Source organism: Coffea arabica, chromosome 1c (assembly GCF_036785885.1).
Source record: "Coffea arabica cultivar ET-39 chromosome 1c, Coffea Arabica ET-39 HiFi, whole genome shotgun sequence".
Lineage (NCBI taxonomy): Eukaryota > Viridiplantae > Streptophyta > Magnoliopsida > Gentianales > Rubiaceae > Coffea > Coffea arabica.
The window spans coordinates 41344718-41369050 of NC_092310.1; the positions used below are offsets into that span (position 1 = coordinate 41344718).

Genomic DNA, 24333 nt, shown 5'->3' on the forward strand with positions numbered 1-24333 from the left:
CTCCAAAGGTATTTAGGTTAGAATTAGGGTGGATGACCTATATGATCTCACAATACAGGAAAAAATCTAAGCAGAGGGATCCAACCTTTAATCATAAGAAACCGCCCTACAAATGTTAGCAAATCAAGCTGATCTGACCAAATTTGGAGTGCATAATCTAAGTCCTAAATGAAAGAGAGTGGACTATGACACTATGAGTATTACTCTTAAAAGCAGATCTGAAACCACACTTCCACTCAGCATTGTTTTGTCTAATTGTGCAAAAGATAGCCCCACAAAATATATTAGGGGGAGAGATAGAGAGAAAGGGACCAAAGAGAGAGAGAGAGAGAGAGAGAGAGAGAGGAAGATACAAGGACTAGACTAGTGAGCGATGAGAGGAGAGATATAGCAGGAAAGAAACAAAGGAAAGAAAGAAACAAAGAAAAGAAAGAAGAAAAGAGAGAGAGAAAGGTTTTCCTTTCCCCAAGGCTGCTGCCTGCTGCCTGCTGCCTGCTGCAGGTTGCACTGCAAACCAAAAGTTGTGGTTCTTAGTTTTAAGACCTCTGTGGCTGTGTTTTGGTGTGTTTGCTGCACCCAAAGCAAAATTTGTTTTTGGCCCCTCCCACCTCCTCTTCCCACCAACCCCCCTCCATCTTCTTCCTCAATCCCATCACTTCCATCCAACCAAGCTTTGACTACCCACTCTCTCTACTAGCATCAGTCTGGTCTATCTTCTTCCTCCCCATCCACAACACCATCTTCTCTGGCAAAATCTGTGACCATATATTCTAGTAGAAAGATGGTGGTGGACACTATGGTTAAAAAAAAAAAAGTAAAAAACTTGGATAAATAATCAACACAACCTAAAAAGGGCTCCAACAAATAGTACTCTATTAAAAGAATTAAAATTAGATATTAAAAAAATTATTCCTTTTCTTGTAAATAACCTTTATTCAATAATTACACACATAGGGGGGGCATATTAATGATTACACAAATATAACTCCACACAAGTCTCCAACCCATCATTACCTTTTATAACATGGTTAAATCTTAGCCACCTCTTCCTACTAATTCCCCAAAATAAGCACGCATCTCCTTCGTTTTCCCTCTGTCATTTCTCTCTCTCTCTCTCTCTCTCTCTCTCCCCCCTCTTTCTTCTCCCCCCTTATCTTTTGTTTTCTCAAACGTATTTTTCAGTCTTCTCTTTTACTCACTCACTATTTAAAACCCTTCCCTCATTCTCTCTCACCTTCCTTCTCCCCCTCTCTTTCCCTCTTCTCTCTCTCTCTCTCTCTCTCTCTCTCTCCTCGAAAATAAGAAGTTCCCAAAGAGAAAAGAGGGGAAAACCAGAAGGCCCTCTTCTCTACAGATGGAGTTGTAGTAGTTTTTAGTACCAGTACTTTTTTTTTTTTGGAGTAGTTTTTGCTGTTTAATAGTAGTAGTAGTAGTAGAAGTGGTAGCAGCAGCCCTTTCCCTGCACTTCTTCGCCTTCAACTTCAACTTCAACTTCAACGCTCTCTTTCTTACTTCACTCGGTCTCATTCTCTGTCTGTCTCTCTCTGTCTGTGTGTCTCACATAGTAGTAACAGACACTAAAATAGGAGTCATCATGGATACTTATGAAGCAACAAAAATAGTGCTGTCGAGGATCCAAAGTTTGGATCCAGAAAACGCTTCAAGAATCACAGGTTATATACTGATACAAGACCAGGGAGAGAAAGAGATGATAAGATTGGCCTTCAGTCCAGAATCCCTTTTGCACTCTTATGTCAACCAAGCCAAAGCTTGTTTAGGAATTTCGTCAAACACTTGTTCTACACCCTCCACACCTTCCTCTCCTTCCCCTTTTAGCAGCAACAGTAATCCCATCCCAAGTTCTAGGCCCAACCCATTTTCCCAGACATCCCCTAGAATCATTATCCCAAATAATAATAGGTTCCATTTGGGGGCAAACAACACCACCTCTTCACCCTCTTCCCCATGGTCTACTTCTTCGAGAAGCTCTAGATCAGCAGCAGCAGCAGCGTCTTATGCTGCTGTGGTTAATGGAGGTGGGGGAGGGTCTACTAATACTGCTTCTGGGTCCTCAAGTCCTTCACTCTCTTTGCCCTTTTTCAACAATAATGGTAGTGATTTGAGTGGTGATGAGTTTGGGAACATTCAAGTTCAAGATCAGTTGTCATTTCTTGAGGAATCTTTGGATCCAATTGTTAGCCCCAGTGGAAGGAGTGATTCTGTGCTTTTTCCTTATGGGAATTGCGAGGACAGCCCGGCCCACCATCACCACCAGCAGTTACATAGGAGGAGCTGTTCTGTTAATGATGTTTTTCTTGGTGGTGATGACGCTGGAGGTGGTGGAAATGGTGGGTTTGGTTGGAGACCATGTTTGTATTTTGCAAGAGGCTTTTGCAAGAATGGCAACAGTTGCAAGTTCCTGCATGGTGGTGGTGATTCTACTTCACCTGATAGTGGTGGTGGTCTTGGGCCTATGATGGTGGGGTCTCCAAGCAAGATTGATGGCATTGATGAGTTGCTTAGACTCAAGGCCCTTCAGCAGCAGAGGTTTGCTGCTGCTCAGCAGCTACTGGCATCTGGGGCGCCTCCCCCTTTTGCTTACAACAAGTGCATGAACTTCTTGAACGATAATCAGAGGTATGTTTTCCCCAAAAGGCACAATCTTGAACATTTTGAGTGTAAAGTTGGTGACTGTAGTTCATTATTAGTACTAATTGGTACTAGTTTTGTGTTTCTCCGATTGCATTGTGCCTGTGTTCCTAATAATTTCGATTAGGTATACGAGACACAGTTTTATTTTTGGTTCATAGTTTAACTGCTTTAATGGCACTTTTTTGTGTACCTGTGTGCATGTGCTGGCTTTTGTGTTAATTGAACACCATAGTTAGAGGCTTGTCGGACCAAGTTTGGTTGCTTTACCCATAGGCTGGAAAGATGGCTCTTTTTGCTTCAAGTCGTACCTCAGTTTGAGATGAAGTCAATGTTATAATTTTTTGGCAAATGGCCTTAGGATTGGTTTAAAGTCGCTGTCTTGATGTTAACATGATTCTACATTTTAGATCCGCTGCCGCTGCATTGATGATGGGTGATGAATTCCACAAATTTGGTCGGTGTCGACCAGATAGGAGTGAATTTTCGGCAATGGGATTGGGAGGAAGTGCTAGTTCAGCTTCCCGACAGATTTACTTGACTTTTCCTGCTGATAGCACATTCAAGGAAGAGGATGTTTCTAATTACTTTAGGTAACCTGTTCATACCTGGTGGATTGTTTTTGAATTTTTACTCTAGGTGTTAAGATTTAGCTAAAGATTATTGCTTCTTTAATTTGTTTCTGAAGCATGTTTGGGCCAGTGCAAGATGTTAGAATCCCGTATCAACAAAAAAGGATGTTTGGATTTGTTACATTTGTCTACCCGGAGACTGTGAAGCAGATCTTGGCCAAAGGAAATCCACATTTTGTGTGTGATTCGCGAGTGCTTGTCAAGCCCTACAAAGAAAAAGGAAAAGTCCCCGACAAGTATGTAAACTTCCTTCTACTCATTTTTTGTTGCACGAAGTCTTTATTGTCTTCTAGGAATAATTGGGGGCATTTCTGTGGATGAATGTGCAGGAAGCAGCATCAACAGCAACAGCCGCATCTGGATAGAGGAGATTTTTCTGGGTGTTTGAGTCCTTCAGGACTCGAGTCTAGGGAACCCTATGACCTTCCCTTCGGTGAGAAACAAGAACCTTTACATGTTACCATTTGCTAATTGAACTCTATACCTATCCAATTCTTTTTAATGTCATTAAGGTGCAAGGATGTTTTATAATACACAAGAAATACTGTTGAGGAGAAAGCTAGAGCAGGAGGCAGAATTGCATCAAGCGCTTGAGTTTCAGGGAAGAAGGCTGTTTAATATGAGATTTATGGAAAAGAATCAGGGTCAACAATTGCAGCCTGGCACATTGCAAGGTGTTTCCATCCCTTCTCCAAGTCAGCCTCTGTCTCAAATCAATCAAGATCTCATTCTTCCATCTGATGGCATCAATTTAGAAGTTCCAGAAGGTTGGCACTCTTAAAAGAGTCTTGTGATGTTTGTTGCAGGTTTAGCTTGAGGCTTTGTGCATTAAGAAGTTACTTGAGTTTATTTTTGTTGCAGAGGTTAATGGTAACCTAGAAGCTGCTAACTCTCCTCCAGCTACAACTGATGAGCGGGTGCTTCAGGAAGCATCTGAAGCTCTCAGCAGCGGTAGTGACTCTGGTAACAAAGAAGAGAACACCAAGGTTGAAGAATCTGATACACATGAAAGGTATCAAATTCAGTTTTGCATGAGATGTTAAATTAATCGGCTTGGACATTTGTATTATTATAGGCACTCACGCATGTTGTTTGCATTCCTCTCTCTGCTTCCTTTATGAATTAAGTGTTGCTTTTTACCTGATGAAATTCAAATTTTCCTGGAAGCAGCTTGGAGAACATTCTTCCTGATAACCTCTTTGCTTCTCCGACTAAATCAACTGCTGAACTCCACTCCTCATTTGCTACACCTTCAGCTAGTGCTGATGAAATTTCCCCAATAACATCATCTTCTAACTACATCCCAATGCTGGCCCCAACTCCTACCCTTAGCATGGCTTCTCTTAAATCATGTTACTTCCAAATGCCAAGGTATACTCCCACTTCGACCGTGCATCTATTCTTTATGTTACTGTCTGATGGTAGTTAAAAGTTATTGGTATTATTATTGACCAGGTTTTCATCTGGGCAAGAAGCCACTGAAATTTAGGTGCTAGGAGTGAAAGATGGCTAGCAAGGAGTGTTTAACTTTAGCTTTTGGTAAGAGGACTGTTTTTGGATTCTTAATTTGATTCATGCAAATCCATATATTTGTTTCACTTGGAAGAATTCTTCGTTTGTTAGATTTTTTGACCTTTGCTTTTTTCTCCTTTGTGCAGAAAAAGTTGAGTAGCTAGCATATACAAGAAGTAAAAGTCCTCTAGCTGTATAGCCAAACCATACCCACAACAGAAGAAAAGATCTGTAAGGAAGATCTCCCCAAGATTATTGTCATCATCAATACCATACTACTTACAACAATACATAATGCATACATAAAGGACAGATGAACTGATTTATGGGAGTGGGGTCTATCTTTGTTTAATTTGTACCCTCTCTGTAGTAGTGTGCTGGACCACACAGAACAATAGTAGCATAACAAAGGCAGTAGTAACTTTTTATCATACAATATGTTTATTTACTCTTCTTTCCTCGTCGTTTTTGCATTTTTTTTCCCCACGTTATATAGTAGCTTGCAAGGAAACCAAAAAAGAAAAGAAAAGAAAAATCTGGGATAGAAGTAATTGCCCTGACGTCTCTTGTGAAAGAGGGGGTTTAGAGATATATCATGCACTGAACCAGCTGCACCGTACCAAGGAAGCCTAAAGGAGCTGAATGCCTACCATAGCTACTTGACCCAGCGTTCAAACCCGAAAGGGTAAACAAGTGGTTAAGACTGAAGCAAAGGCTGAAAGCTGTATTTTTTCTGTCACTCTTTATGGTTCAATTGCTTCTGTTGCATGACAGCCTTTCTTCATCACGTTGGATCATCTTACAAAGTACACGAGGATGATGGTTTTGACTATTCGCCCCCAACCAATTTAATTAAGAAAAAAAAAAGAAAGTAAAAATTCGAAAGGATGGTAGAAAGAAAAGGGTGTTCTTTTATGCGATTAAAGGCTACTTTAGGGGACACTCTTTTGTCTCATTTTGTGGTTTCTTTTAGGTTGGGCATGAAGGGGGAGGGCCACTAGTTCACATGGGTGCTGACAGTATTTGAATGGGTATCAGGGTACAACACTCCTTTCACTTTCAGCCCTTAGCCTGATTCAGATATAAATATATGTTTTTGGCCTTTTGTTTTATGGGTACTGGTGCCCCTTTGTTTTGGTATTTTTTTTTCCTTTCTTTACTTTTATATTCCATGGGGCACATGTGCTCCAAATTCTGAGACCCCCCACCCCTTTCCCTCTTCATAAATTTGTCTTGTCACCAAAATTATGGTCTAAAGAGAGAAATATGCTGATATGGTAAAAATGAACTTTAGATCCACTGAAAAAAAGTTGCAGTTAAAACTCACTCCCTACTGTTAAAGTGTAAAACCCAATCTCCTACACCTACTCCTCTTTCCATTTTGGATTAGCTTCACTGGAAATGAAATCCCATGACTTGGATCTGTGTTTTCTTTCTCATGATTCCCTTTTTGTGTTGCTTAGACCAGCTATATATTACTATGTAGTGGTACAATTTGGAGGCAAAAGGAAGTTTGACACCTGGATGAGGGTACATTAATATTTTACTTTGATGTTTGTTGGGGGGCCTTATCCTGTACTTTGACTAAGATTCCCTTAAAGACCTCTGCTTTCTATGTTGAGGGCAAATTAGTCATACAACATGGGGTAGGCCAAAAGTTAATGATTTGCCGGACCAAATTTGTAATAATTTACTGGGCCTTAATCCTTTGCGCATATAACTGATGAGTCCAGTTGTTGATGTCTTAATTTTCTTTTATTAAAATGTCTTCAAGTCTGTACTAGAGAAGTGAGAAGCTGAAAAAAAAATTTTTTTTTGGGGGAAGGAAGCAGAGGAAACTGCACTGACTATAGAAGCAAAGGAAACTTGAGTACTTGCTTGGACTTTAATTCAATCTTCAAACTATTAAATAATGCTCCATTGTCTTCGACGAGAGTTGTCAAAATGAGTGATTTTTGACGGGTTGAAATGAGTAATGGATACAAGTGAATCAATTCATTTATACTCATTTAATTAGATGGGTATAAATGAGTAAATCAAAAAATGAGTTGGGTAACCCAATTACTCATTTATAATTCATTTATTTTAACTTTTTGTAAATTTATTTTATTTTTGCAAACTAAATTATTAATTTATATCACTTTTTACACCCATAATTAGTTTTAAATATTTACCTATAATGCTCAATAAGTCTAATTATCAAATTTTTTCATCCATGCTCAACTTTGCAAAATTACATACTATTTAATAATTAAATAATAAGAATATAAAAAAATTTGAACTAAGTACCATGAAAGTTAACATAAAAACTTAGTCCAAAAACTTTGAATCTCTTGCAATTTTTTTCATGTGTCAATTTAAAATTTCATTTTGAAAAAGTAGTAAATGAGACTAAAGTTTGTTATATATTGGTAATGTTGAAACATGAGCAAGTTGATAAACTACGAGAAAATAAAATGATAAGATAAAATTAACAAATAATAATATTAAATGAAACAAAAATCGTTAACATCATCACAAAATGAAGAATCTAAGTAAAAAAAATCAAGTAGGATATCTATTTGCATAAAAAATGCATCAAATATTTGTTAAGACTGAAAAATAAAACATTCTACTATATACAAGGTTTCAGCAATATTAAATAATGCACTGACTACAGAAGCAGAGGAAACTTGAGTACTTGCTTGGACTTTAATTCAATCTTAATACTATTAAATAATGCTCCATTGTCTTCCATACTACGAACAGTTAATTTTCAATTTGCACTTTTTTTTTTTGTTTTTGATCTACAGGACATACTATTTCTTTTTTCTCTTTTCTTTTGAAAAATGTTAATCACATCCCTTTTTTTGTTAATTGCACTGCTATAATTTTTTTTATCATAGAGTCTAATAAATGAAAATCATATAATGAAAATGACAGTGAGAGTCTGATTAGCAAAAAAAAAAGGGATAATTTCAGAAACCTCCCCTGAGGTTTCTGACATTTACACTTACCTCCCCTGTGGTTTGAACAATTACACAGACCTCCCCTGAGGTTATTAATCATTTACAAATTCAGTCCAAATGATTAAAATATTATTTTAGAAAGTGAAATTAGAATTTTGTACCAGATTTGTCCTTTGTATCATATGTCCAATGAATGGCAAAGTATTACAAATTAATTAACAATTAATAAACTTTAACGAGCGTAATTTATAGGCAAATATGTATTACCTATTTAAAGTACCAGCTCTTTACATGTATTTTACTTTCAAATATTTACTTTATCACAAATATTTATTCTCAAATACAGATTTGTATTTACTCTCAAATATTTAATTTTTGTTAAATACAAAACCTACCAGTTTTTCTTCCGTAGAAATATTAATATAACATTTTTTCAATTTTAGTTACAAATGTTTATGTATTTAACATAAATTAAATGATTCAGAATAAAATACTCATAAAGAGCTAATACTTTACTCATGTAATGGATGAAAGCCATAAAAAATTAACATTTTATAGGTCATTTCTTTTTTGTTAAATTTTAATTTATATTAAATAGATAACCTATCGATTTTCTTTTTGCAAGAATATTATTGTAACACCTTTTAATTTTTAATTACAAATATTTATATATTTATTATAGATTAAATATTTAAAAATAAAATACCTGTAAAGAGACGGTACTTTAAATAAGTTATGCGTATTTGCCTCTAAACTACACTCCTTACTTAAATCAATAAACTACACTTCTTAACTTAAATCAATAAATTATACTCCTTGCTTTAAATAGTGTAGTTTATAGGCAAATACGCATATCCTATTTAAAGTATCGGCTCTTTACAGATATTTTATTTTCAAATATTTAATTTATGATAAATATATTAACATTTGTAATTAAAAATTAAAAAGTGTTACAAATAATATTCTTGCAAAAAAAATCAGTAGGTTATCTATTTAATATAAATTAAATATTTTTTAAAAAATAAATGGCCTCATAAAATATTAATTTTTTATGGTTTTCATCCATTACATGAGTAAAGTATTGACTTTTTATGGATATTTTATCTTGAATAATTTAATTTATGTTAAATACATAAATATTTATAACTAAAATTGAAAAAGTGTTATATTAATATTTCTACAGAAGAAAAATTGGTAGGTTTTGTGTTTAACAAAAATTAAATGTTTGAGAGTAAATACAAATCTGTATTTGAGAATAAATATTTGTAATAAAGTAAATATTTGAAAGTCCGTAAAGAGTTGATACTTTAAATATGTAATACATATTTGCCTATAAACTACGCTTCTTAAAGTTTATTAATTATTAATTAATTTGTAACACTTTATAATTCATTGGACATGTAACACAAAGCACAAATCAGGTACAAAATTCTAATTTCACTCTCTAAAATAATATTTTAATTATTTGGACTGAATTTGTAAATGATTAGTAACCTCAGGGGAGGTCAGTGTAATTGTTTAAACCACAGGGGAGGTAAGTGTAAATGTCAGAAACCTCAGGGGAGGTTTCTGAAATTATCCCAAAAAAAAATAAAGTGCGATTAACATTTTTCTTTCTTTTTTGTTGGCCTTTTGCTTTGTCTCCCTGGGCTTAAGCCATGATGGTTCTACAGATGCAACAGATGTTGCACAAATTATCAAAAGAAAAGGTGCTCACAAGGCATACCCTATGGGCTATTCATCTGCGATAGTGGGCTTTAACTCGAATGGTACCATTTCAAGGCCTTTTTTGAACGAAGAAATTGGCTATTTGTCCTCGTTCAAGCAACTCCCAAGCAAAGAGTAGTCATCAACTCAAATGCAAATCAAGGAACTGATGGCCCATTTCATGTGGCTCTATTCTTCTAAGATTATACATGGAGAGAAATATATTTAGGAAGATTATACATGCATACTTTATTTTTTCAAGTAGTCAGTGCTTTTATTTTTCCGTTGCTATATGGAGAGAAATGCCGGAGAGACCATGCAATTAGATCAAGTTGAGATCACCATGATGTTGGTAAGCCGTGATAGAAAACAAAAAACATTAGCCAATTCAGATGGCTCTGGAGTGATTTCTATTGGTTACTTAGTTGTAATGGCAATATTAGGGGATCACAAAAAAAAAAAAAAAAAAAAGAAGGGCACGGTGGAGGGGGTTCTAAAAGGTGATGGAATCTTGAAAATGCAACTATGTTTTAGGAATATGTAGGAAAAAAGGTGGAAAATAAAAATGGGGAAAATAAAACAGAGTTGAAGGGGGGTTGCATTTTATAAATGCATGTAACTATAACATGTCCATTCTTAAATATAGATATTCAATCTTAAGAAAACTACCTTCCTAGAAATAGTATGTTGTTTCTCAATCAATAATTCAAACAAAATTTCACTTTTACAACTTATTTTGAGCAATCATGACAAGTGTAAGATTTCAATATTAAGGGTCTCATGCAAATAACTTCCTAGTAAGATATAGAAGGTATGCAGTCACATTTTGTACTACATGCAAAAGCTATTGATAAGAATTTAATGCAAACTTGGAAAGTTCATCAAGAAATATCGACAGGGGATGGAAACCATCAAGCTGGAGGACGGTAGGGGCAGAGGGAATTTTAACGTTAAGTATCCCGTCTGGAGAGTATGTTCGCAAGAATGAAACTCAAAGGAGTTGATTTCAATTGATTTGGTAGACTGATACGAACCCGGCTGAAAGTATGAACTCGTATCCCACCAAAGCCTGGATCTAGATGAAGAAATCAAGTTGGAGTGCAGAATAACACTTGACCAATCTAAACCTTAAAATTATGAACCTTGAATTGAATCTCAACCCACAATCGAATGATTTAGTGAACCAATGTTATCGGTAGAAGAACGCCACAACTAAAATGTGTACTTGATTGATAAGTCCAAATTGAATAACTGAAGAAAACTCTCAAACATTCAAGAAAAGCTCTCTTGGACAAGAGAAGTGAATAAAACTCAGAATTTTGATGTAAAATCTGATTAGCACCCCAAAACATTTGGAAGGACTAGGCTATTTATAGCCTCACATGGACTCAAAAACCTAATTGAACTTGGACTCAACTAAAGGACTTAAAACTCTAATTAAAAGTCGGCTCCTAAGAGATCAAATCTGTCCGATTCTAATTCAACTAAATAAACTACCTAACCAACTAAACTAAGTACTAGAATTCGGCCTTCCTATTGATCAAATATGAACGAATTCTTACGCTACAAGAAATGACTCAAACCAGCAAGGATAGTGACAATAAAACCCTTGCTTAACAATACTAATTCAACAACTTTGAAACTTCATGGATTCGAGCTTGCTCTCAAAGTTGCTTCACTTGAATCAAGGACTTGAATTAGAGCACCTTAAAGCTTCAAAATCTGTTTTGAACGTCAATTGGTACATGAAAGGTGTTGCTAATTTTTCATTTCGCATCACAGACTCTAATATAATTATTTCTAGATTGGCTTCCAGCCTACTCAAATTAGAGAAAAGTAATTGAGAATGGAGAAATTAGGCATTATCACAAACTTGAAGAAAAATGGCTATAGTAATCCAATCATCATAATTATAAGGGTTAAATACCAAAAACCCCCATGTGGTTTGACTAATGTTCACTTTACCTCCCTATGGTTTGGAAACCTACAATTAACTCCCTGTCGTTTCAACTAAAGTGAAAGTCTAACAGAAAACATCTACAATAACGGTATTCTGTCAGATTTTCACTTTAGGTGAAACGACAGTGAGTTAAATTGCAGGTTCCAAACCATAGGGAGGTAAAGTGTACATTTGGCAAACCACAGGGGGGTTTTTGGTATTTTACTCATTCTCAAATGCACGAAACATTCTTCCAAAGGTTTGACTTATAGAGGGGCAATTTTGATATTTTCCTTTCAGACGTTAGTTTACATGTTTTCCGTCAGACTTTTACTTTAGTTGAAACGACGGGGAGCCAAATTGTAGATTTCCAAACCATATGAAGGTAAAGTGAACATTAGTCAAACCACAAGAGGGTTTTTGGTATTTAATCCTAATTATAACTTAAGACTTGGCTTACAAATTTAGGTGATAAAAACTTATAAACGTAAAACTGAGTCTAAATTGATGTGAAAACAATCCAATTTAACTATATGTTCAAAAGAATAATTTATTTTCTAAATGTTTACATTCAATAAGCATAACCGATATTTATGAAATAGCATCTATTTTTATTTATACTAATGACATGGAAAGAATTAATTAACAATAAGAATTAGATTTATAGTGATTCATAGTTAAACTTATGTATGTATGTGTATGTGTATGTGTACATATATATAGTTATCCTTCATTTTCAAGGCAACAAAATGAGATGGAGTATGAGGTTTTACTTATGAAATTTGTCACAATTGAAAAAAATAATTTCATAATCACTTAAGTAATAGTAATGTTTTGTTTTGTTCAAAAAAAATTTATGAGATCTCTAAATTTTAGAAAGATTGCTGATTTGGCACCTCATAATTAGGATTATGTATTCCATGAAGGAACAAGCATTAGTCTTCGGGTACATGTCCTTTTTTTTTTAAACTAAAAAAGCATTATATGTAACTCTCACACTATTATAATTTTCACCCAACTTTTTCAATGTTCAAATTTTATCGTTGAGACTTCTTTATTTAGCTTTCTAAGCAAAGACTTATTTCTTCCTTTTGATTATTGAGCTCCTTAATATTCTTTTTAGGCTTGTTGTATAGATTTTCTAACTCTAACAAGTTATTTGTTGAATTTGTAATATGGTTGTAAAAGTTTAAACTATTCTATAAGTCATAAAAAAGATGAAATGAAAACAGCAATAACTATGACCATAAATTGGTCAATGTAATTGTTATTAGCCCAAGTATTTTAAATTTGCACTTGGAATCGTAACCTTAAAATTAAGTATAATAACAATTGTTGCTGACTTTTATATTGACTATTTGTTTTAGTTCTTTGAATGTAAATGCATATTAGTAGACTCTATTTTTGTAGATGTCAAGCTATAACATAGTATGATGTTCATGATAAAGTAATCCTGTGTAATTGCTTGAATAAAGGGCTAGTTAAAGATGAATTGTTTTTTCAACTTGATTCTTTCAAGTAACATAATAGATTTAAAATTTATATTTTCATGCATGACATGAAATTGAAATTGTTAATAAGATATAGAAGGTAAGTAATGGCAACTTAGCACCACATTAAGCACATTAAACCATAATGTTATTGATAAATTTTTAAAGGAAACTTGGACAATTTATTGAGAAAAAAATCAAACACTTAAAGATTAGATTCAAACCTGGAGAAATAAGAGATGATGGATTCAATAGTGAGGAAAGTTTCAAGCATCCTTACAAACTTGGTAAATTTAATTGCATAGCTTAATAATTATTTTGATAAACTAAGCCTAAGTTACAAAACTTACATGATAAAAACTTATATAGAACAAATCAAGTCTAAGTTGAAAGATAAGTATTAAGGTAAGGAAGTAGTGTTTTACTATCGCAAGAATCATCCAATCTAAATAAATGTGTGAAAGAACAAATTTTTTGGTGCTAATATTTAATTAGTGTTCCTTAGATAAAATGCTATAATATGCAGCAATATGTAAAGAAATGAAAGCAATAATTGCATGTAAATAAATCATGCATGAAGTTAATTAACTAACAATAAGAATCAAATTTAAAGCAAATCATTATTGGAATTGTTTTACAGTAAAGATAGATGCACAATATATGCACGATATGAATTTTGAGTAGAGGGTCTTGTTTCTACCCAAATCAAATATATTTATTTGTTTTTGAACTTTTACTAGTGTTTCATGAAGAAAAATCTATAATTTGAGGTAGATGATCATAGACACGAAACTCCCCATGGAAGAAGCAAAACATCAAAGGTAAGTCATGTCATAATGAAACTCTTCATAATATCGCCTGCTTAAATTTATTGGGTCCTTCCCTAACTGATTTGCATGGGTAATAATCTACAAAATTAAAAATGTCAAACTCAGGTAGCCTGTCATACTTATAAAAGGAAATTGGTGCTTCGAAGTTAATGGTATGAAGTCTCTAAGAGTTAAGAATCAGTTTAGATCCTAACATTATAGAAATTGCAGCGCTATTATGAAAAGGACCATATAAAACCATTTCTAAACTTACAAAAAAGCCCCACCTTGAATCTCTATCCCACCTCTATTTCGATAGCTCTATGCCTTTACCACCTCTCTCCCACCTTCCCTGTGACGACCTTATCGTACCTAGAGGTATACCAAAGGGGTTAGCGGATCGCCTGCCTAACTCGCGCCAGAACTCAATACTCTAAAATGAGAAAATAGATTTCACGCTACAAGAAAGTTCTATATACACTATTACATCTTCAAAAGTTGTATAAAATATTACATCAAGCCATACATACCACTAGTACCAGAAAGTAAACCCTAGAGAAACTACTAACTATAACCATCACAATAAATATATACATCTTACTAGTCAACTTATAACAAGTACTAGGGCAAAATCACTTATTCTATAAGCCAAAAGTCTATACACCTTCCCAAGCTTTCCCTGTGTCGGCCCCTGCTAAGGAAAACAAATGGAATGGGGTAAGCTATATGTTTAGTAAATAATCAGGGTAAAAACGTAAAATCACATCCAAATAAACATGTAAACCAAGATATTTCACATCAATAGACAGAAATGTAACATCACAATGGTAGGATACGAGTGGCTTCAAAGCCAGTTTAATTCATCGAGCTTGACCACTTGTCGACATTCCGTCGACCAAAATACTCATAGTCCGTAGACTCCACTTAACTTTCCCCGTTCACCTTATCAACCCCCGCTGGCTAGTCAACAGCACACAGCAGTTCGAGCAAAATAAATCACTTAGCTTTAAACAAAGTTTTAACAAAGAACGAAATCCTAAGGTTAGCATGGAACTAATTTCGACCAAACCCCGACTGGCTCGAATAGTCCATTTACCCTTGGAATCGGGCTGGAACCAAGCCCTGAAATATCCAATCTCTCAATAGATGATATCACTCAACAAAATACTTGTGACGCCCCCACTTCTTCCTAAGGCAAACCAAAGGGTATCCGTGGAACGCCTGCCCAGCTCTCGCCGGGACTCAAGCAACTTCTGTTCAAACTTATTGCGGTGCTAGATATCAACAACCAGATAATATAAATACAATTAGTGAGGAAGCGTTCAAACTTAACAATATTTAATAATTACCCAATCCTTACATCAAGTTTCCATAATACAACCCAAAATATACAATAGCCAAAAGTCTAGTCAAAAGAACTGGAACCCTATTACAAGAGTACTCAAAAGAGAAATTCCTCCGAATCTCATTCCAATCCCAAACCTGTTAAGGAAAACAAATCTACAGGGTGAGCAAAACGCTTGTGAGGTCAAGAACACACATGCAAGTACATTGTTCAAGTAACAATCCCAATTTAACAAGTAAAGCAACAATATTGCAATAAATAACAATTCGAGCGGAAAAAATAAACAGAAACAATTCAAGGATATCGGAGCTCTCAAGAGCTAATTTCCACTTGCTTTGCCAATGTCATTCGTATACCTTCCCGCGATGACACTCCGTCAACCGGGTCGGTATTTCCATTCCGTATATCACCACTTACTTCCCTCCGTCCACCATGCACCTCCCGGGCCCGCAAGACATTTGTAAAGTGATACTCTACGAGTATGCCAAGCAAGACCTCTCATTAGGTCGAGCTTATTTATCTCATGGCTCGCCAAGGTTCCCGACCAAACCCATGCCGGATCGAGTCCAAGGTCGGCCTATGAGTTTGGGCGTCCCCCATTTACATTTGAGAGTCGAGGAGATTCACTCCAACGACGTATGCAGCCATAGCATACCATTTAATTTCATTCAATCATTCAATCATCTCATTTCATTCAATTAAGCCATTCATAATTCATTTGGTACATTTGAACCATGAGTCATTTATTTTAAATAAGAACGAGTGCGGTAAAGTATACACTCGCCTCTATTTTCAAAATCTCCAAACAATTATAACAATTAAACATGTATCAAGTATTCATACACTTGACACTCACCAATATAAGAAATGAGGAAGAAATGTCCCTCGGAACTTTAGGCGTTCACTGTGGGATCCTCTTGAAGGTCCTCTTGTGTGCCTGAGCAATTAACAATAAACTATCATTTACAAACCCCTACTATTAAAGAAGATCGTACCATAGTACAATCTTAGAAAATCTCGTGAAACAAGCCTTATTTATCCTAAATCAAGACTCTCAAGTGGATTTTAAAGTACAAGAGAAATTTAGTTTTCATCTTGGAAATCAAGTATAAAACGTTCAAGTAATATCGAAGGAATAAGGAGTACTTGAAAAACTCCATTTCCTTGGAATTCGGAAAATTCCAGTTTTGATACGATACATTAGAAAAATCGTATCTCACGTTTTACAAGTCGAAAATTGGAAAACTTGGTACTGTTGGAAACCTCTTCCAAAGTACTAAAAATTCATAGAATACACTTTTCCATGATTCCAGACGTTAAGTATTCAAAAATTGACTCAAAGTTGCTGTTTTGAACATAAAGACAGCTTTCGAGGTTGGTTTTTGGCCAATTTTAGAAATTTGGCAAAATTCACTCAATTTGAACTAGCTTTTGAAATTTGGAACTCTATTAGAGTTGCAATCAAAGTTTAAAACAAAACAAGCTGAACGAGAATTGAAGTTTTGAGCACCAAGATATGGTAGCTCAAAGTTACCCAAATTTCCTTGTGAAACAAGGGCTCCGTTTGGATTAGCTGTTTTTGGGTTTGTTTTTCAAATACACCACAGTAGCATTTTGAATCTGAAAAACAAGTCCGTTTGGATTTGTTGTTTTTGGGGTTATTTTTCAAAAACTATATGAAAAACTTTTACTGTAGATTTTTTTGGATTATTTTTAGAGGTATTTTTGAAACATATTTTTGAGTATTTTTAGAATATTATAATTTTTATATTTTTATATAAATATACATTTATGCATTTATAATACATTTATATTTACAAATGTATAGATGTATATTATTATAAATGAATATTATATAAATGTATAAATTATAAATTATAAATTTTATATTTTTATACAAATATGCATTTATGCATTTATAATACATTTATAGATATTTATAAATAAATATATTTATATATTCAATAAATATATATAAATGTATTATATTATATATAATACATAATATAAATATATTTATAAATGTATAAGTTTATATTATTATAAATGTATAAATTATAAATGAATATTATAAATATATTATAAATTATAAGTATATATTATTATAAATGTATAAATTAATATATTATAAATATATAGTAATATTATGTAGAAATGTATTTATATAATTAATATAAATGTATATATGTATTGATATTATGTATAAATGTAAAATTAGTATTATGTATATTAATATAAATGTATAAATGTATTATATTATATATAATACATAATATAAATGTATATTTAAATGTATAAGTGTATATTATTAAAAATGTATAAATTATAAATGAATATTATATAAATGTATAAATTAATAAATTATAAATATATATTAATATTATGTAGAAATGTATTAATATAATTAATATAAATATATACATGTATTAATATTATGTATAAATGTAAAATTAATATTATGTATATTAATATAGATGTATTATATTATATATTATAAATAATATAAATGTATATTATAAATATAAATAAATATTTATATATTATGTATAAATGTACATTTATATAAATGTATAATATATTATATATTATATTATATATAATTTATATAACATATAATATTTATGTAAATATATTATAAATATATAAAAATATATTATAAATAAAATAAAATATTTATAATATGTATGTATAAATATATAATATTAGAAATGTATAATATATACAATATACATTATTATTAATATAATTTATGTATAATATACATAATTGAAATATACACATTAATATATATTATAAAAAAAATTGAATAAATATATTTATAAATTTATATATAAATAAATGTATTTAGATAAATATATAATATTTATTTCAATTGATATAATATATATAATATTATACATAATTGAAATAAATATATTTATATTAATATAATATATATATAATATACATAATTGAAATATACATATTAAAATATAATTGAAATATACATATTAAAATATAATTAAAATATACAAATTGAAATATACTTATTAAAATATACAAATTAAATATACATAATTGAAATATATTTGGAGTTGTTTTTGATATATTGTTTGGATATGGTGTTTTTGAAATTGTTTTTGAAATACACATTACTGTAGCATTTGGAATGTGTAAAACAGTTTTTCAAAAACAGGTGCAAAAACACTCAATCCAAACGCAGCCAAGGGTTTTTCAAAATCAAGTCATGAATTTTGGAGGTTTAGTTGAGCAATGAAACGGCCTCGAAATAACACCAAAATTAGCAGTATAATACTGCCATATAAGGGTTGTTCCTCTACCAAATTTCATGGATAAATAAGCACAAAAAGTGGGTTAACAAAACCGTTGAAATCACAAGAAATTCTAAGGCTAAACTGCCTTTGAACTTCCGTTTGGCCGTTTCCAAACATTTGGTCAAGAAACATCTCAAACATGGTTCATTCCAGTAGGAAATGTCCAAAATATGTTCAAGGTACATTCGATAGATAATTTACAATAAGAAACTTCGGATAACAAGCCCCAAACCGTAGTTAGTTTCAAATCTGTCCAAAACACTGTTTTCGTTCACAAAGTCAGTTTTGAATTTTGATCATAAATCACTCAATTCAACTCGGATTATGCGTGGTTGGTGGCGTTAGAAAATAGACTCATAAGGATATATTTTTTTAGAAGAAACCATTTTCAAAATCTATCCATAACTAGCTCATTCGTGAGCATCAAGTTGCAACTCATGTGCTGCCTTCCAGGAAGCAACGAAACAGGACAATGGATTTCAAATGAATGGTTTGACTTGCTCAATTGGAACCATAACGTGTACTTTATACCAATAGAAAGCTAGGAATGTCTAATTTCTAGTGCCACAAACGGCACTCGATTCTGACATCGGAGTAAAAAGATATAGTCGAAACAAAAACACTGCCTGGGTGAATACGAGATTAGTTTCCAGATTTCTAAGCTTTCGTAAATCCAACATTTGGGTGATCAAATCAAGTTATTTTTCAATGAAACTTTTTACACAACCAATATAACATGTAACAACATAATCAAGTCATTAGAACCTCAAAATTTTGCACAAAAGTGGTCGGACATGGCAGGGGTAAAACGGTCACTTTTGCTCCAACAATACAACATTAATCCACTAATATAAGTACTAAACCAACATTAATTTCATCATTAATCATCAAATCAGTCCATCCAATCCAAGTGGGAGTTCATAGAGCCCACACAACAAAAATTCACCATAAACAAGACTACCCACATGCATACGAGAGTTTACACGTGAAATTCTACTTCCAAAAACCAAGATTCGAAGGTTGGATCATCACCTACTTGTGTGATGAACAAAGGCAGAATTTCGGCTCCCTCCTTGTCCAAGAAAACCGTGGATTGCAGCTCTCCTTTGTAGCTTAATGTGATCTCTAAGTATTAGGCTAAGTGTGGTTCAATTTTGGTTTGATTTGATTGATGATTTGTGCAAGATTTGGAGATGGAAAATTGAAGAGCAAATGGGTTATTTTTGCTGCTGATGGCCGGTTGCTTTGTGAGGAGGAGAGAGTGTGTTTTGGTCTAAATTTGGCTTCCTAAGGAAGCTTTATTTGCATGGTTAGGATTGGTGCAAAAGTCAACTCTCTCTCGAGCGTATACGTGTGCGTTTTGTGCTCGATGTATACGTGTGCGTTTTGTGCTCGATTCATCTCGAGTTTATTTCACTAGTGCACTAAACCTTTAATGCACTTATAATCATATTAATATTATTTACTCTTAATTGTCCCAAAATAAGGGTCTAAAGTCCCTCAATTAAATCGCGCGTGTAAAAACGCGTATCTCCAAATTAAGCACGATAAAGCGAAATCTCCAAGAAATTCTTATAACGATAGTACTAATAACTATCACTTGAATACTTAAGCATAAAATTACCTATTGTAGGACCATCGTGTAAGTCTCTAATTTTCTTGACTTATGGTATTTCCAAATCAGCTAAAATCCCCAATCGCGTAATCACTATTTTCACTTAACGAGCTTCCAAAAATTAAATTTTGACACAAGTCAGTTTAAAAATATAACGAAACTATAGACCCATGTAATTAGGTCTAAAGAGATTAGAAAATAATATTCGAAATAAATGGGCAATTAAATATTCAAATAAGCTCGAAATAGGAATTTAAAATAATAAATTTTGCGAGTCCTCACAGGAGTCTAGTATTAATTCCTCGATTAACCTTTCTTAATCTACTATTGATCATTCTTAATTCTCCAATATTAATACAGTCCTGATTGAAGTATAGCCTCAAAAAACGTGTACTCGTTATTCCGAACTAAATGAATTTTCAAAAAGTGAATTTTCCAACAAAACGTTTTAAAATATAAAAGAGGCGTTGTTCCATATAAATGAATTTTTAAATGGTCGAAATAAATAATTCAGAGAAAATGAGTAAATAAATATTTAAGTAAACTTGTAATATTCGATAAATAAGAAAATTTTCGGGTCCTCACAGTACTCACCCCAACAGCACACAGCACAAGAGGTTCAACTCAAGTTATGTAATCACCTCAACAGCACACAGCAAAAGGGTGATACTCAACACAAGGCATGTATTCTCACATATTAAATCAAGAACAAAGGATGAGTTTAGGTTGAGTGAGATAAAATACACCATCGCCTAAGTACCCATTTAACATATACAAGACACTTTGACAATTTATCATATAAACCAATCCAATTACTCACTCAAAATAGTTAGCATGCAAATCAAGGCACTTTATACGGGTCCATCGACTCCGTCCGGTTCGTCACTGCCTGTGACAGAAGATTATATTCAACCATCAGTCAAACAACCATCACAAATGGAAATAAGGACTAAAACGGCCAAAACGGCAAAAACGGCCAAGAAATGCATGTGCGCGTGCGCGGAAATGAAAATGGTATGAAAACGGGTTGCACGGTTTTGACCATAACCAGAGTTGTGGTTATCGGATCAAGGTGTACTAGGTAGCATCTTGAAACTAAGACAAAGGGTTACAACTTTTATGAAGACAACGCATCCCAATTTTCAGTAGATTTAGGTCGAATTTGCGGATTACAGAACCAGAAGTCCAAAGGCTGGTTTATACCTCTAGTGAAAATTTGGGTGGCAGGCCCCTTGTGTTTGCCTATTTTTCAGCCATTTATGGCTTCATTATTTTCTTCAAATCAGCCTCAATGTCACACATAGGCAATGTTACCACAATAGCCCTTCAACTAGGCTCAAAATAATCCAATTACAACACAAGTCTTAACAAGGCAACCGGAAATCAAGTTTAAAGGCAAATAGCTAAATGGCAGATTTGAAGTCTTATAGTATTTTGGTCACAACTGGAGCTACGTCGGATTGGGGTACACTTTATACTGTTTCGAAGCTAAGACAGAGAACTACAAGTATCATGAAAACATCAACAACCAATTCATGCTTTTGCAATATCAAAATGTAACATCTCAGAGGAAAACATAAAACTGTCCGCAAAACAGTATATTTGGCAGTCAAGGGTATTTTGGTCATTTCACATGATACAGTATTCTGATTGAGCTAAAATTTTACAAGAAACTATATAACATTATTTTCTACAACTTTTATGTTTTGACCTAAGCTTGATTAGGCCTCTAACATGGACAAATTAAACAGGTCAGAAGCTAAACAGGTTAGTTTCAGTTTCTGGAATTTGAACTTTTCCTCTAGAATTTCATATCTAATAAGCATTCAATCATCAAAACAAACAATTACTAACTCTATAACATCCATTACTAGATAAATAACCATAATCAAGGCTGAAAATGTAAACCCTAGATAAACATCCACCATATCAATCAAAACTACTTAAATAACCATTATTAGCCAAGAATAGGAGTTTCTATCCAAACTTAAATATGATTAAGGAAGAAAAATAAGAAAGACAGCCATGGTACCTTCTAGAAACCCCTTGTAGGTGAGAAACACACCACTATATTCCCAAAATTTCAGCACACCAAGCCTTCCAAGCACCAAAAGGTAAATTTAATCGGTTTAGTTCGGTTAATTCCAGCTCAACAAGGAAGAATCAAGGTTGGAGTTGAAGTTGTTTTTCTCTCTTTTCCCTCTCTTATTTTCAGCCAAGATGAAAGAAAAATAGAAGAGAATGGAGCCAAGAAGAAAGATAAGAAGGAAGGAAACTCATTTGGTCAAAATTCCATGGATTGCCAACAAGTGTCAACACAAGATGGCTACTTATTTTTTTTCTTTTCTCCCTTTTCTTTAGTCCAAAATTTCGGCTGCTTTAGGAGATATTTTAGGGCTGATTTTGCTCAATTAATAACAAGGAGATTAAGGTAATAAAGTAGTGTTCAAGTGGTGCACTCATTCGGTAGCAAACGGTGCACGTCGTTTTGAGCCATTTTTCTCTAACTCGCGCGTACTTGTATTTTTACTTATGGTTCACTCACTTATTATTAACACTTCTAATCACATACTTTTCTTACCTAATACTCATTCTCATCCACCAAATTTAGTACACACACTTTATCAAGTGATCACACTACCAAAATGCACCCAAACACACCAAAAATCCTAGTATGCACAAAAAAACCCTAACTTATGCCGTTCCTTTAGAAAAATCATAACTTGAGTTATAACTATCAAAAATTCATAAAACTTGGCCTATTAAAAACTAGACTTAAATACTAATAATCTTTAGAAGACACCTCAAAGAGATTCAGTTCATAAGTTGGTCCAAATTGAGCCATAAGCTACTACAACATTACTATTGTAACTTGTGCAGGACAGAATTTTTTGCCAACTTTACCAATTTTCTGGAATTTCTAGGGATTGAATCAAACTCTGAATTTGATACAGTAGGAAGCCCTATGAGTCTAGTTTTAAATACAACAAACGGAACTCAATTCCGACTTTTCTGTATGAAGTTATAGCCAATTTCCCAAAACTGTGTAGAGCCTCCTGCGAAAATTTCAAGATTTTCTAACAACTTGAGAATATGTAACTTTTCTTAACAAAATTCACTCTCTTGGTTCAAATTCGACCATTAAAGGAATTGAAAATCAAAGGTAAGTGAGTTCACATAAGGGTTATAAAGACACGTAAAATTTCGGGGTCTCACATTCCCTCTTCCCTTGTAACCCGATCATCACTACCCTATTAATTCCACCACTAGTTGGATATTTGTACATTCTATAAATGATTCACTAATAAAAAATCAAACTTATATGCCACTGGCAACTTAATATCCCTACAATGAAAATAAATAATGGTGACAAAAGGAAAAAGATGGCAACAATGGAGGCTTACTCTATCAAGAGATCAAATGCAACATTACTTAAGATTGACTTTCCTCAACTAATTTTTGACAATGTATGCAGCATTTTCTCTACAATACTTTCTCCCATAACCACAATCATTTAGATTAGTGCTGTTAAACGAAACGAGTAGCTCGAAAACTCGAATGGGCTTGCCTTGATAATGCTTGAACTCAGCTTGTTAATTTTAGTAATGAGTCAAGTTCAAGCTAGAAATATACTTGATTAAATTAACGAGTCGAGCCAACTCGAATCGTTTGTTATTCGAGTAGCTCATTTAGACTAGGTAAGAAATGGCATTTATGTCATTTTATAAAACTTGTGTGATTGAATTGTGGTATTTTTATGTGTTAAACGAGTTGAGTTCGAGTCACAAGTCCTATTCATTGAGCCAATTTTTGAACACACTTCAAGGCTCGTCCACTTAGCCAAGCGAGCTCAAGCCTGGCTCGATAGATGCACGAGTTGAGTTTGAGAATCAAATACTCGACTCGAATCAGCTCGATTAATAGCATTAATTTAGATAAAGTATGACATAGTGGTCAACAATTTCATTTTTGAAGTTGACTTTACAAAGCAATATCTCCTAAGCATAAAAAAGTAGATGGGTTTTTTGTCAAGGAATTTGAAACAAACAAAGCTGAAATTCGAAGGCAATCAGCATGGAAATACCATTTGTTAAATAAAAACTCACCTTCATCATCTACCAAGCAAAGTTACTACTTGGAGAAGAATCTAATACTGCTTTGTATGCAGGATTGGACATGGCAGTTGCAATCAATACTCCAACAAGTTCACTAGCGTCAAAATCATTTTGGAAGGAAATCTTGTGATTTATTCACACAAACTAGATGATCGAATTGCTGACGTATTTCTAATTGTGCCATTATAACTAATGACAACATAACAAAGCATTGCCATTAGGTTCTTGAAAAGTATTTTTAATCTTGTTAACCTCTAG

General features: G+C 33.4%; 1 protein-coding gene across 3 annotated transcripts; it reads left to right on the top strand.

Moving 5' to 3' along the window:
- The first annotated feature begins 1180 nt into the window (after positions 1-1180).
- Positions 1181-5241, top strand: LOC113723674 (zinc finger CCCH domain-containing protein 46-like). Of its 3 annotated transcripts, XM_027246678.2 has the most exons (9): positions 1181-2637; positions 3060-3242; positions 3338-3517; positions 3611-3714; positions 3794-4048; positions 4143-4293; positions 4452-4652; positions 4737-4820; positions 4940-5241. In XM_027246678.2, the coding sequence occupies exons 1-8, from the start codon at positions 1595-1597 to the stop codon at positions 4768-4770; spliced, it is 2151 nt and encodes a 716-aa protein (XP_027102479.2). In that variant the 5' UTR covers positions 1181-1594; the 3' UTR covers positions 4771-4820; positions 4940-5241. The 3 variants fall into 3 exon arrangements, with proteins under 3 accessions (XP_027102479.2, XP_027102484.2, XP_071923812.1); XM_027246683.2 differs by lacking the exon at positions 4940-5241 and having other exon boundaries at positions 1447-2637; positions 4757-4820; XM_072067711.1 differs by lacking the exons at positions 4452-4652; positions 4940-5241 and having other exon boundaries at positions 1447-2637.
- Positions 5242-24333: the final 19092 nt, after the last annotated feature.